At 35.5% G+C, this 14,717-nt stretch overlaps 3 protein-coding genes across 3 annotated transcripts; all 3 read left to right on the forward strand.

Moving 5' to 3' along the window:
- Nucleotides 1-9,929: 9,929 nt before the first annotated feature.
- Nucleotides 9,930-10,717, forward strand: CBG03913 (the record flags this gene model as incomplete). Its single annotated transcript, XM_002639289.2, has 4 exons — nucleotides 9,930-10,068; nucleotides 10,117-10,279; nucleotides 10,327-10,509; nucleotides 10,555-10,717. The coding sequence occupies 4 exons, from the start codon at nucleotides 9,930-9,932 to the stop codon at nucleotides 10,715-10,717; spliced, it is 648 nt and encodes a 215-aa protein (XP_002639335.2).
- Nucleotides 10,718-10,909: 192 nt separating this feature from the next.
- Cbr-pgs-1 lies at nucleotides 10,910-12,784 on the forward strand (the record flags this gene model as incomplete). The annotated part of the gene is made up of 7 exons (XM_045244630.1): nucleotides 10,910-11,005; nucleotides 11,053-11,271; nucleotides 11,314-11,441; nucleotides 11,750-11,856; nucleotides 11,902-12,272; nucleotides 12,322-12,415; nucleotides 12,582-12,784. 7 exons carry the CDS (start codon nucleotides 10,910-10,912, stop codon nucleotides 12,782-12,784), a joined length of 1,218 nt encoding a protein of 405 aa, XP_045092517.1.
- Nucleotides 12,785-13,735: 951 nt separating this feature from the next.
- Nucleotides 13,736-13,924, forward strand: CBG25241 (the record flags this gene model as incomplete). Its single annotated transcript, XM_045244637.1, has 1 exon — nucleotides 13,736-13,924. The coding sequence occupies one exon, from the start codon at nucleotides 13,736-13,738 to the stop codon at nucleotides 13,922-13,924; it is 189 nt and encodes a 62-aa protein (XP_045098261.1).
- Nucleotides 13,925-14,717: the final 793 nt, after the last annotated feature.

A 14,717-nucleotide genomic window follows, 5' to 3' on the forward strand; every position in this document is an offset into this window, starting at 1 on the left:
TGCATTATCAGCTGTGAAAAAATTTTCTCTCGAAGATTTTTCAAGAGATTTTTCTCGAGAAAAAATTTTGAGAGGAAATTTCCACGGCCAATAATTCAATTAAATTCGTTTTTTGGATGCAAATAAATTAATTTATTTGCGTATCTGCATAGTATTTTTGTGTATTTATTTGCCATTTTTATTGCAAATTTATTACGTGCATAACCCCATTAAGTTGCATGAAATTGATTTCAAGTGTAATTTGAATTTGTGGTTGGCTCAAAAGAACCGTAAATCTGAACGTCTTACAACTTATTAAGATGTGAGAAAATTAAAATTCTGAAGCAATGGAAAAGGACATTGCTGATCCCAAACTGTCAGTTTAGACCTCGAGTTGTTTTGAATATCTTCTGAATTAATCCGACTGTTTTTAATAAGACTTTCCTCATATATATTTATAAGTACACGAATTAATAAGACTTTCCTCATATATACTTATAAGTACAAGATTCCTGATAAGACATCCAATCGTTTCTAATCTTTATCAGGAATCCCCTAAGTTGGCTTACGTCGTAAAACTTTGATCTTTTAGATATATCTAAAACTGGATATTTGTTATTAAATTCTGGAATTCCTAATATCAAATTTCCTCCCCTCCTCTGTCATTTCCTTAATATTCCAGTGCTGTCTATTCATTTCCTTTAGCACTTTGGAATTCAATAAATCAGCACAATCATCCATCTATACATTCAATAATCCAAATTGTGAGCCCAGGGGCGATTTCATCATCCCCATATTATTATTATTTGTCCTTTTTCTATTGAATTTCCATCCCAAAAATCCAACCAAAATGTTGAACGAATTGAGTGTTCGTTGAACAATTTTTCCCCAGATTTTTAGGTGAAGCTGAATAAACAAAAAGAAGAAAAAAAGCGAATATTGAGACAAGAAATCAAAGTGCATATTTGGAAAAAAGAAGAAGAAATGATATGCAGTAATCGGGGAAGAGCAGTTTTATGATTTAATAAATTCGAAGAATCGGGGAACTATATAATATTTTATGAGTGTATTTTTTTATAAACTACTGATAGTACAGGGAGAGGTGACACGAGATGTTTTAAAAAATATAAAATCAGAAGAAGAATCAAAATTCAGAAGTGGCTTATCAGTACCCCCGAAATCATTCGGGTTTATTGCACTCGTTCCATTTTAGAAAAAAGGAGAAACGAAGGAGAGAAAGAAGAAGATGAAAAATTGGGGATTAATTTTTTGGTTTAGACCGACCGAGACTGCTTATCAAATAAAACCGAAAAACGTTTTCTTCTTCTTTCTAGAAAATTATATTTTCCTTCTTTTTTGTTCCTTCTGAAAATGGAACCTATAATTCGAACGGGAACTCAGACAGACAAACATGTTTTTTGTTTAGTCCTTTTTTAGAAAAAAAAGAAAAAGAGTTTAAGATTCAAAAACAGCACGAAAACGACACAAATCATCGAAAAGTTTTTTTTTGCAGAAAGTTGCCCCCGGGGTCGTTGAGAGAGAGAGAGAAAGATGAGAGAGTATGGGAGAATAAGAGAATCTAGAGAAGCAGATACATGTGTTAGTAATGTTAGGAAGTGTCCACTAGATGGAGGGCCCAATGGCCTTCTTCTTCTTCTTCTTCTTCTGAAAGTGGCATTCTGAGAGAAGAGAAGAGAAAGTCCTCAAATAGAAGGCGGAGTCTTGAAGTGGGCGGAGCCGCGAGAGGGAAACGAGACGATGAGACGGAGAGAAAATGTAAGAGAAAGTGTATAGGTGCCCTCGATGCGATGATCTAAACCAAGAAAAGATAATGAGGGAAATGGAGAATTTTATAGAAAGCAGCAGCAATTTTTTGGACAAAGATCTTTTTGTACTAGTACTACTCAAAATGTGATTATGCGCAACGCATAGATACACTTGACTGAACTAGAGAAAGTTTTCAGAAGGAACAAAAAAACGGATTAGAAGTGAAAACGAGGAAGTGAAAAAGAAATGGTCTGGATATAAATATGAGTCAGTTGTTTATAGAAATTTCTGGATTTTGTTTTTCGTCGCTACAGTAATCTTGTAGGTTGTGGCTTGTGAGAAAAATCTGAAAATGTTTCCAAAAAAGTTTCCAAGACAACCCCGCCCAGAAATTTGATAAAAACTGCTTAAGAAGGAAATCGAGAACCCTTGGATGTTGTAAGTGAAGCCTGCAGAAACCTGATCCCACCTGGATTATTTTTTGAAAAGTGTACATTTCAGTATCCTTCGCTTTTACAATCTTTTTTTTTCAAATTGTGCTCTGTTCAGAAAATAGCTGAAAATATTCTCGGAATTCAGGTGCTTCGTGCTAAAACGGAAATTGGAAGCTGTAGCCAGCAAAATAACCGCTGAAATTCGGGAAACTTCTATTTCTCTCCCTATTTTTATCCTTCTGACACATACAATGAAGTTATTTCGGCTTCTGAACAAGACGAGAAAAAAGGGGAAAAATGACAAAATTGCATGGCTCAGCGAGCAACAAAAAATGACTGAGCAAAGAGCCATGGAGGCGAAAAGTCTTTTTGTGGATCCGAGAACAAGCTGAAGAGAGCATTCTGTCAAATGAAGAAGGACTCATTTCTATCCAATTTCTATCTAATTTCAGTCTCATTTTGTATTCTTGTGTGAAAGAAGAAGAACAAGAAGAAGACGAAGATAACAAAAGGGCATTTTCAATTAGAGTTTTATCTAATTGAAAATTAATTTTTCATGTCCAATGCATTAAAATTCAAACTTGACAGTCACGCACTCTTGGATATATTGTCTGTCTAGAAAAACAAATTTAGGCCAACTTCCGATTTTTATAGTCTCTATGAATACTTTCCATCTGCTTCCCAAAAAATTAGTATTCTATTTAACCATGTTTTTTTTTCTATTTTTGTCCTATTTTTCTCTAGTCCTAATCCGTCTTCGTAGTCCTTGTCACCTCTTCAAACGTGTCGTTTTTCACCTATATATTTTTGTTTATCACTAAGTACCGTAATCCCCTTTTTTTGCGTCTTTGAAAAGGGGATAAGGATTAACGACGAAACAAGAATACATTGGTTTTTAGTTTTCTAATCTTTCTCTATTTCTTTTTCTTTTCAGAATATCCTTCTATAGTTTAATTTTCTTTTTTTCTAAGCTTCAATGACGTTCGATATAAGGTTTCGAATGCTTTTCTCATCGATTTCTGATGCAATAACTGTTCGATTACTGTCATGATAGAAGGGGCGTGGCTAAGATCTCATAGAAATCCAAGATCAAATATCTTTTTGGGAGTGCCGAAAAGTGTTCGAAATCTTGACGCCTCATCAATCATTTCATTAGAAAAGAAAAAAGAAAATTCGTCTTCTTGTTACAAAGAGAAAAGAGAACGGCAAAAAACGAGAAGAAAAGAGAAAGGAGATGGGCGGTTTCGGAGAGAAATCACGTAACATAAATTAGGCGAAGTATTCAAACGACACAGAAATATTGAACACGACAAAAATTTGGACGCAAAGTTGGCGGAGAAGAAGAAGAAGAAGAGAACAAAGTTCGATGCGATAAGAACAAGGATGTATTCACAAGTTGGGTGCATTATCGAAGTCATTAACCGTTTTATTTTGAAAAGAAAACAGAGAGAGAGAAGAAAAAGAAATATTTTTTGGATTGAAACAAATGATCGAATTTCAAGAAACTGAAAAAAAATCACATAGTACATTTTCAGAGCATATTATTGAACCAGGAAAAAGTATCGAATTTCATTTTTCTAGAATTTTTTTTTTGCCAACCTTTGAAGAATTTAGTAAATTCTTATAAATATTACCGAAAAGCTAGATAGTTCATAATTATAGAATGTATTGGCCCAACCACGGGTTGCTTAAAAAGGGATTCCGACCAAAAATCTTTGTGTAACTTTTTGCATTAAAATGATCACAAAGTTATGTATTTCCATACTGTGACTTTGAAAAAATTCTGAAAAACGTCATTGAAAAAGCAAGCGAGCTCACGATCAGTTCTCGTCCAAGTTGCTTCTATGCAATTCAGCCATTAGCAAGATCAACGAAGTTTTTTTTCTTCATCTATTTTTAAGTTCATCAGTTCAATTTGTTCCTTAAAAAACGACTGAAAACGGCGAAAAATTTTGAAAATTTTCATGAGAAAATAGAGCCAAGGACTAGGATTCCCGCGACCCTCTTGAACGAGAAATTGCATTTTCGACAATGTTTTTCTTGTGAAATTTAGAAATTTTCTGAATTTTTCCAAACTAATAATATGAAAATACATAAATTTGGGAACATTTTAATGCAAAGAAATTACAAACAACTATTGGGTCGGAGTACCGCAACTGAAACATTTTTAACCTATCAAAATTGGGTGAATATTTGATTTGGAAGATACCATAATCCAGAAAATGAACAACGAAAATTTTCGAATTAGTTGTTCACCAAAAACTATTTCTAAATTTAATGGTCGACGAAACTTCTCGGACCACAAAATTTTAAGTTCCCATCAAAAACCCTTATGTACCTAGTAAACAAAAAAATACAACAATTCCCACCAACTACCGTATCACAAAACAATGTCCAAGATTTGACGTAAAGCTACGTCTCATCGTCGTCGTCAGTCATCTTCTCAAACAAACATCAACAAGTTTGTTGACTTTCTCTTTTTTTTGACAAAAAAAGGATATCGAATTTCTCGTCCATTTCCCAGCTCGGCGAACTTCTCTCGACTTTTTTCTCCCCTCACACAACAGTGACTTTTCTTTCGATGAGCAAACACACAAAAAAACCTCTTTTGCTGCTCTTTTTTCAATGTCTCTCTGTAGATCAAAAAATAAAAAGAGTAGTGACTGTATTTCATTTTCTAATCCATCCGAACGGTTTCCTTTTTCTCTTTCAAAAGAACACAGAAACCGCAATCATGACCCGTTAAAGGAGAAGGTGTTTTAATACTAACAAATGGGTGTCAGACCGCTTTCATACAAGAACGACGGATTGAAATAGTGTATGAGACGAAGAGACGAAGAGAAAATACAGAGAAGGAGCGGAAGGGGAAGAAAGAAGAAAAAGATGAATTAAAAAAGAAGAAAGAGACCCGATGGGAAAGCGATAAACGATGGGAAAGTAGAGGAGGAGAAAGAGGAGGAAAATGAGAAGAAATCGGAGTGCAGATTCATTATTCATTTGAGACACTTGTATTATAGATTTCGAAAGGAGGAACTATATTGGAGTTCTGTGAAGTGGGTCTATCTGTGTTCGAGTATTTTGCAAATATCGTATTTTTGGAAAAGAGATAGTTTTGAAAAGAACACGTACACCCAACCACTTGTTCAATGTTTCTGCAGCAGAAATCTGGTTCTACAGAGATTCCAATGAGATTATAATAGCAAAAATGAAAACTCCTTAAATTGAAAACTAAAAAAAAAAAAACTAAAAATGAAAACTCCTTAAATTCAAAAATTCAGGTTCATTCAAGTTTCAGAAGCTTTACGAAAATTCCCATTCATTAGAACCTCGACAAGTTGGGTTTTGAACAGCTCTTGGAATTTCAATTTTCCCCCAGTTCAAATTCAATTTTCCCCCAGTTCTCTCTCTCTCTCTCTCTCTCTCTCTCTCTCTCTCTCTCTCTCTCTCTCTCTCTCTCTCTCTCTCTCTCTCTCTCTCTCTCTCTCTCGTTTTTTGTCGCCCCGTTTGATTGATGCGGTTTGGTGTTAGAATTGACACTTTCCGCAGTCATCGTCGTCGGGTGCATTTAATTTTAGATGCGAAGCATCACAAGTCATCTGAGTACATCAAGAAAAGTTTCTATCGAAAGGGTTATTGTAGTTGCAAAGATTTCGAAACTGGAAAGACAACGGTCAAAACACCACTCTCTTTCAGTTTTTATTACCAACCATAAACCAACCTGTCTACAAAAACTAGACTTATCGACTTTTCCAATGATCGATCGGTGATGAGATTTATATGCTTGTATAAAAAATTGGATCTATGGAAGAGAAAAGCTTGTGGGCGTGGCCAATGGTCCCCGTAAAGAAAAAAACAATAATTTTTAGGTTACGGTTGATATCGTTGTGGACCCACGGCCACTGCCACCAGATTTTCTCCACCACAGCTCCGATTTTTACATCTTCCTTATATATAAAACGCTACACGCGTCTGTTGGTCCCGGTGTCACTCTGTCGACTTTTGAAAAGGTTGAAAAATAAATATAGGTTTCCGTGACCCTTTAAGAATAATTTAGGAGCGGAGCCACGAACCAGAAAAAGAACTGGATTGAATCGCGCCGAAGGCGCACCAGCTTGCTGGTATTAACCTAATACTGTAACTCTAGCCCTATTTGAGTTCAATGTATAATTTTCGTTAAACTAAATTAAACTAAATTTGTTTAATTCGGAAAAGTGGATAACCCTTTTTGGAAGTTTTTGGATGGGTGGATTCAATAATTTTGAACTAATCTTTCAAGGATCTTTATGATTATCATGCGCATGACTTACAATCAAAAATCCCAAGAGTTGAGGGTTCAAGAAAATTTCAACTGAAAGAGTTAATTTTAAAAGTTAAGTCTGACAGAAAAGAAATTGTTCATTGTAAAATTTTGCTTAAATATCTTCACTATGATTTGAAAAACTTTCTGGAAACCCAAATTATATTATTGTTTCAATGAATTCACTGGTTTTGTAGTAGATCTCTTCTTACCCCAAATGCACATATTTTCTCAAGTTCAGCATTTCCTAGACTATATTCTCTTTCCGTATCTTTTTCTAACAGACTAAAAAAACCAGTAAAAACTTCCGATTCAAAAAAAAAGTTGAATACAAGTGGTCATAAAGAAACCTCTTCTCTCACTTTCCCCCATCTCTCTTTCTCTCTCTCTCTCTTCGTTTGCATATTTTACAGTACCACCGCCAGTGGTATTCATTTCGGAATTCATCTTCAATGAATCGTATCGGGTCGGTGTTGTGCTTTTCAACGGCCTAAAGAAAAATGAAAAGAGGACTGATCATTGGTCACCTAAACCCAGGGAAAAGAAGCGTTTCGGTCTAAAATGAGCCCGAAGACGAAAGAGGAGGAAAAATAAGAAGGAGAAAGGGCGGAGAAATAGAAAGTTGAGGGTTTTGCAACACATGGAAGGAAAGGGTATGAATAATGAATGGAAAGCACGCAAAAAGGGAAGAAAGAGGAGAGAAAGAAGGAGTTGTTGACAGGATTCCCTAAAGACTACTTTGTCCGAAATGGATGTAACAAATGGAAAGTTCACACCCTGGAGGGGAGAGAGTTTTTCGAAAGAAGGGTTACTGTAGTTAGAAATGCAATTGAAAGAATGCGTTCAATATCATTGTCTTACAATCAGAATAAATTTCTATGAATAGTTCTGAATTTAAAACACTCTTCTCTAAAAAATTTAAAATTTCTGTTCTTCCACATTTCTATTTTTAGAGACCTCATCCTGATAATCCAATGCAATTATTTTCTTCTCCTCTTTTTTTTTCCTGTTATTTTTTTTCAAATTACCTCCATTCTTTTTCTAGGAAAATACATGACTCATTGGCTCTCTTTAGTATTATGAAAAATGTTGATTTCTTGGAAAATGAGCTATAATCTATAATTGGCTCTTTTTGCAGATGCAAGTGTAGAGAGCGAAGCTTAGCCAGAAATTCAATGACTTCTTAATCATATATTATGGGCGAAAATAGAATTGCTTCTGATCTTACAACTTTTTTTGGAGAGAGAGAGGCTATTTCTTGAATAAAGTTCCAATACTTCGAAAGATCAAAAGAACTACTAATTGTGTCACACTACAGTAGTCTTTCATCCTCTCACATCTTTCGAAAAAAAAGGAGAAGAGAATTCATAAAAGCACGTAAAAACCCTCTCTCTGAGATTGAATAGAGACCGCCCGTTGAGGTGAGTCTTTTCGGTTTGCCACCACCACCAAAACCCGACACTTCAAGGTCGATTAATTCGTTTTTCCATCCACTAGAAAACCCCCATTTATTCCCCCATTGCCTCATCATCATCATTTTCATCAGGATTTTTATCACGGAATTCTTGTTTTCCATTGGGTTCAGGGCTGAGAACAACAATAATAAACACAATTCGAACGAAAAATGTTCTACAGTTTATGGGTGAAAGAATGAACAGAATTGAATGGTCAACTGATGACTTGAGGGGAAAAAGAGAAACAGATGAATCGGGTTTTTGGAATAATTGAGGAATGCAAACTGGTGGTCAGAATTATAGAGAAAAGGGGATGGAAATTGAGCAGAAGGAGTCGAAAAATGGGCTGGAAATGAAATCATCAATTTTAATTGGGGAGTATTCTGATAGTTCAGATTTTGTTTTTGGGATCCAAAAGTATTTTCTACTAATTTTCCTCTCAAATATTGTTACAATTCTTCGAAAATTTTTAACATTTGACCATTAAAAAGCTGAAAAGTACAGTATTCTTTTTGAAACTAACGAATCACACAATTTAGTTCTGTGGGAGGATGCACTTTTGTTGAGAAACATGAAACAAAATCAAATTTTCGCGTTGGGAATCCTAATTGAAATCTTCTGGGAAACGCCTCCCAGATTTTCCAATGCAACGGAAATCTGATTTTTCTCATAATTGAAAATGTTTGCCCAAAAAACATTGTGTTTTGAAGCCAGCCGTCAATGTTCAAAAGTTTAACAGAGTTTCTTGATACTGCACAGATAAGAGTCATCTATTTCCACGTATAACACAATTCGTGCAGAAGAACTACAAAATCAGTGATTATCGTCTTGTTGATATTATCGTGCAATAGTTTTATGAGCATAAACAAAATGATAGACTTTCTGACTCCACAAAATTCAGAAAGAAGAAGTAAAGTCTAGTAATGAACAAAAGATAATTTCTGAGGTTTCATAAATTGATAGATTTCTTGATTCCGAACCTGTTCTCATACATTTTAGATAATTCCAAAAAAGAAATCAAGGTATAATGAAAAAAGAAAAGAAAAATTAACTACTTCCGCTTCTCATCGAATTAGAAGAGCGAAAGTTAACTGGCCATACCTCTAGACAGTTTCTGTTATTCTTAAGACAACTAGTGAAATTTTTGGTTCTAATAGACTTCGTCTCCTTAATTGGCCTATTCAGAGATCATTCCTATTCAAAACCTCCAAAAACAGAAAGGTCAATCCCGGGAAAACTTAAAAAGATTCTTTTTAAAGACCCATGTTTCAAAATATTTGCAGAATGAATTGGGAAACTCATTGAAAAAATATAATTAATGGTGGGAAAATGGGGTCGAATACGGAGAAGGGGAAGAGAGTGGTGGCCGAAGGAGAAGCCAGAGAAAAATGGAAGAGAGGGTGCGCTCGGAATTTTCGGCCGCACAATTATTTTCTGTTTAGAGGACTGCATTTTTTTAATACAGTCACAATATATTTATGAAATTTAGATGTTGGTGTTTTTTCTCCTGGACAGTCTGCTGTGTTCTAGGTTATCTTTTTCATTTTACCCAAATTTAAGTTGTTTTTTTCTCTTGTGAAGCTTTTCCAGCCAATATGTCGTTTTTTAGCAATTTATCTTGTTACTTTCACCGTTTGAATGGTAATTTTTATCTGAAAATCTGATCTGACTTCGACCTGCTAAACAAGGCGCACTACGATGCTCCGCTATTTTTTTTCATTTTATGGGGTTATTAATGACAAAAAATGTATTTTCTTGTATTTTTTAAACACAAAAAATTAATGCATGCATGCGAAAAAATGTATTTCATGTATTTTTTCGTATTTTTTGTATTTAAAAAACAAATCATGATTAACCCCATTATGCAATTTTCAGAAAAATAACACTTTTTTGCAAGTAAAAATCTTTTTCATAGCCTAAACCTTATCTCTTGTAACTTTAATGAAATAATTTTCGAATAGCTTCTCACCGCTTGATTTTCGAATGAATTCCAGCTTTATGGAAGTGGACGAATCAAAAAAGACAGACGGATCGATTGGATGGATTCCATATATTCCGAAAAATGTCGAGCCAAGAGACAGCCCACTTCTCGACATTTCCAATCAAGCTATTTGGACAGTTTCCAGTTGTAAAAACGGTGAAAACCATCAATTACACTGAAAAAATCTTCATATATATTTTTAAGGTTATGGAATCGATGAGCTCATGTCTGACAACGTAGAAAAGTACTGGCAAAGTGACGGACCACAACCACACACAATTCATTTGGAATTTCAAAAGAAAACGGATGTTGCCTTTATGATGTTTTATCTCGACTACAAAAATGACGAATCTTACACCCCCTCCAAGTAAAAAATACTCGCAAAAATCGTTCCAACAAGTTATTTGATTTCAGAATTCAAATAAAACTGGGATCATCGCACCAGGACATCTTCTTCCGCAATGCTCAATCGTTCAACGAACCACAAGGTTGGTGCGCCATCGATATTCGTGACAAAATGGAACGACCGCAACGGGTTTTCTGGATTCAAATTCAGGTTATTCAGAACCATCAGAATGGAAGAGACACTCATATTAGGTTAGGTTTCAATTCAATTTTCTAATTATCCGCTGACTATTTCAGACATGTTCGTGTCTTAGGTCCAAAGAGATCGCGTGTCTCACCAACAAACCGAATATTCACCGGCGAGCCACATGGTCCATTCCCCGAGCACAATCTCGTTGACGACGAAGAAGAGTTTGCTGCTTTCGTAGATAGATCACTCGTTCACTTGTCTTTACGATAATCATTCTAACACAATAATCAATTCATGTCAAATTCTGCTTCACCTTTTTTATTTCTGTATATGCTCCTTACAACACACAGGTTTATAAATGATGATCTGATTGTTAAAAAGCCCAAAAAACTATACATTTTGTTTCATGATTCAAATATCTCGTTCCGCAAGAAAATGCTTTTTAAAACATAACATTTTTAGATGGAAGTTCTTGAATGTGAAATGCCAGGGATTCCCATTGAGTCCTCGAATCTAGAAATTTTAGAAACACCGACGCAGTTTTATGAGAAGCTTCTTGTGAGTGATAGCTTGAAACATATAAAAAAAGAATTTCTCCTTGTCAGGAACTCACAACAAAATCTGAAAGAAGAATAGCGTTGAGCAGTTTATACTTGGGAGAAGGGCTTTTAGAAAAACAATTAGTTTCCACGATTCGAGAAAGAATGGATCAGGTGGAAGATATCGATGTGACGATTCTGCTCGATTTATTGAGAGGAACAAGAAGAAGTTCAGATGGGGAAAGTAGTGTGACGGTGATGAAACCGATTTCCGATCGAGCCAAGGTTTTTAAAAATCAGTTTTTCAATAATAAAAAAGTTCTTAAGATATTCCTCTATCATACACCCGAATTAAACGGTCTTGTAAAACGAGTTCTACCTCAACGAGCTGACGAAATCATCGGATTACAGCACATGAAACTGTATATTTTTGATGATAATGTTCTCATCAGTGGGTTAGTGAAAAATCAAGGATGTTTGTATTGTCTATTCAAAATAATCGCGCCGGTCAACGAGTAAAAACGATTATTTTGAATAGACAATAAGGGAATTTTTAAAATTGAAATTTTTGGACTACCGTATGTCAAAGTCGCAAGCGAGAACTTTGTTTGCGGGTCTCAAGCAGAATTGTCTGTTTGTCAATTTTCCACCATTTTTTTTTAGGATTTTGTGATGAATTGAATTTTGTATAATTCCGAAAAGGTCATTACGAGCATCCCTGGCGAAAAATCATCTTTCCATACAATCCTGCCTATACTTACAGAGCGAATCTCTCCTACTCTTATTTCACAGACCGAACCGATCGATGGTTTCTTTTCAGAAACTGTAAAACGTTAGCAGATTTTTTCTATGAAATCATCACTACTGTTGGTAAGCCAGTTTGTCATTAAACTTTGAGCTTTCCCAATTTTTAAGGTGAATCCAGTTTCATAGTACAAAACGATGAAGTAGTTCCCAGCTCGAAATGTGATGTTCATCCGTATCTTGGAGGATCCCAGTCATATAGAGATTTACTAAAACTACGAGTCGAAAGTGTTATTGAAAAGTATCGAGAAGCTCGGAAAAGCGACAAAACAGTTTCTGAAACATGGATTTATCCAATTTTACAAATGGGTCTTCTTGGAATCCATCAAGAATATAATCTTCTGAATAAAGTGTTTGCAATGAAAGATGCTCAAATAAAAATGACAATGGCTTCTGGCTACTTCAACTTCATTCGAGACTATGAAGATTTGATTCTGAATGAAGGAACTTATCAACTGGATATTCTCACTGCATCTCCTTTCGTAATATTTTCACTTTATTGAACTATACTGTAATTAATGATTTTTTTAGGCAAATGGTTTCTTTGAATCAAAAGGTTTCTCGAAATACATTCCACCATTATATTCTAAGATATCTGAGCAATTTCTGTTGAAAATGCAGAGAAGTAACCGGATGAATGTTCAAATGCATCAGTATTTCAAAGAAGGATGGACTTTTCATGCGAAAGGGTTATGGAGAGAGCATGATAACAAAATCATGACGTTAGTGGGATCATCGAATTATGGCAAGTTCCAAACAGAATGATCTCATTTGATTTGAAATATTTTCAGGATACCGATCCGTTCATCGTGATTTGGAGGCTCAAGTCATGATTGTCACAACTGATCCGAATTTGATGAGTCGGTTACGAGAAGAGAAAGATCGGTTATTCAAATTCTCAACACATTTGGACATGGTTGCTCTTCAACAACCAGAACATCATATACCACCAATAATTCGTGTTATTTCAAGACTTGTTAGAAGTTTTTTGTAGACTAGCTCTTGTATTATGTTAGCTAAATAGGGTTTTTCATTGCTAATAAAATATTTTTTAAAAACTTAAAAACTTCCCCCGGTTTTGGAACCACACAATCATAATCCTCACAATTTATTTTCTGCTTGTTAAATCGTTTCTTCTTAATCCCTCCTTAACCTCCTTTCCACAACGCTTCTCATTTGCCCTCTTTTCCATCTTTGTCGTATATAGCACCTTGTGAGAGAAAAATAACAGAGAATGGTGAAAAAAGAGACTCGGATCCATCCGTTTTGGCGAAATCGATAAACACAACAATGTTCAAACAAATCCGAGCACCTCTCGGAGGTTCACAGCAGCAGCAGAGAGAGAATGGATCTCCAAATCTTTGTTCTCTTTCAAACTTTTTTGATTTTTGAGCCGAAAATGGTAGAATGAGAAATCTACCGTATCATCAAAGGCGCATTCTTGATTAATTTGCTGGGTTTCGAGAAGAACGATCTGAGAGATCGCAGTTTTAGTTTTTTTCGTTCTTTTCTGCAGCATTGAAATTCTCTATTTAACTTTCCAAATTTACAAATATTTTTATTACATATTACTGAACAAACAACATGTAATTGCTCTGCATTTTAAGTCTATTTACAGACTTCATTGCGAAACAAGTGAAACCAGGTTTTGCGAACTTTTCAGAAATTAAATTTCAATAAAATTGAAGCTCTCAGATTTCCAAATGTACAAAAGAGGGATCATGCGTAGAATGTCTCCGTGCTGCGCATGCGCATAATACCATCGCCTGTCTCTCCTTCCTTCCGAAAGATTTTCTTATATTTGTTCGCATTTTCGTTTCGTTCCAACACTATCTCCGTCTCCAACCCTCTCATTACCTCTTCCCCTCGTAATCTGACACACATTCTCTCCAATCTACACGCTGTCTCTTTGTGCAACGCTTCTGTCTTCCAGTCTGCGTCTCTCATGGCCTCTCGTACTTTCTCGCTTCTGCCACTTACCAACAGACTCCGAATGCCTCTCGGAGGTCTCCCAGATCACCTTGTTCTTCCGACTTGTTCTTTTTATCGAAACGTCAGTGACTTTTCCAAAGGACCGACATCGGCGGGGCTTCTCTCATTATTTTCATGGTGCCATTTTATTGGGTTTTTATGATCTGTGTGTTGCCTCCTCTCTAATTATCGATAATTACACTTGAGTTTATTGATTTCTGATTTACACGAATCAGATGAAACTGCTACTGTCGTTTCAAACATTTAATGAATCATTGTCCTGTTTGCGAAATCAGTTTTGATAATAAGCCTATCGTTTTCAATTACTACAACTGATAGAGAGAAATTGAATATGATTTCAGAAACAAACATATTTTTTAAATAGTAAAAGACATAAATAGTTGACCGTGTAACTCGACACTTCCGATCCGCTTTACTCTGCTGGCTGACCACTCATATATCTCGAATTACCTGTCTCTTCCCGACTTAAACTGCCACTTACCTTTCCTTCGAAACAAAAATATTATTAGTTACTTCTTTCTGAGGAATTCCCCATTACTATAATGCTCCCTTATTCATTCCATAATCATCGAAGCCGTTCTCATCATCGAAACTTCTTTCGAAATACTCCTCAACTTCTGAAAACATCAATTGACAGGGTTTTCGTTTTCATCTTTTGATATTCTTCTTGTACTGATTAGTTGCCTCTTTTCAGCGATCGCACTCCCTGGGCGGAAGTAGCAGCAGTCCAACAAGCAGCTCATTCTCGTCCTCTGACGAATTCGACGACCGCCCAACCAAAGAGTGAGTTTTTTTTCTTTTATGGGGTTATTCACCAACATGTAGAAAAATTCGGAGAAATGGAGAAAATTCCGCGAAACCGCGGAGGATGATCCAATCTAGCTGAAATTTCGGAGAAATCGGAGAAAATTATAGAGAGCATATTCGCAAAATTT

The sequence above is a fragment of the Caenorhabditis briggsae genome (genome assembly GCF_000004555.2).
Source record: "Caenorhabditis briggsae complete genome, chrI, whole genome shotgun sequence".
Lineage (NCBI taxonomy): Eukaryota > Metazoa > Nematoda > Chromadorea > Rhabditida > Rhabditidae > Caenorhabditis > Caenorhabditis briggsae.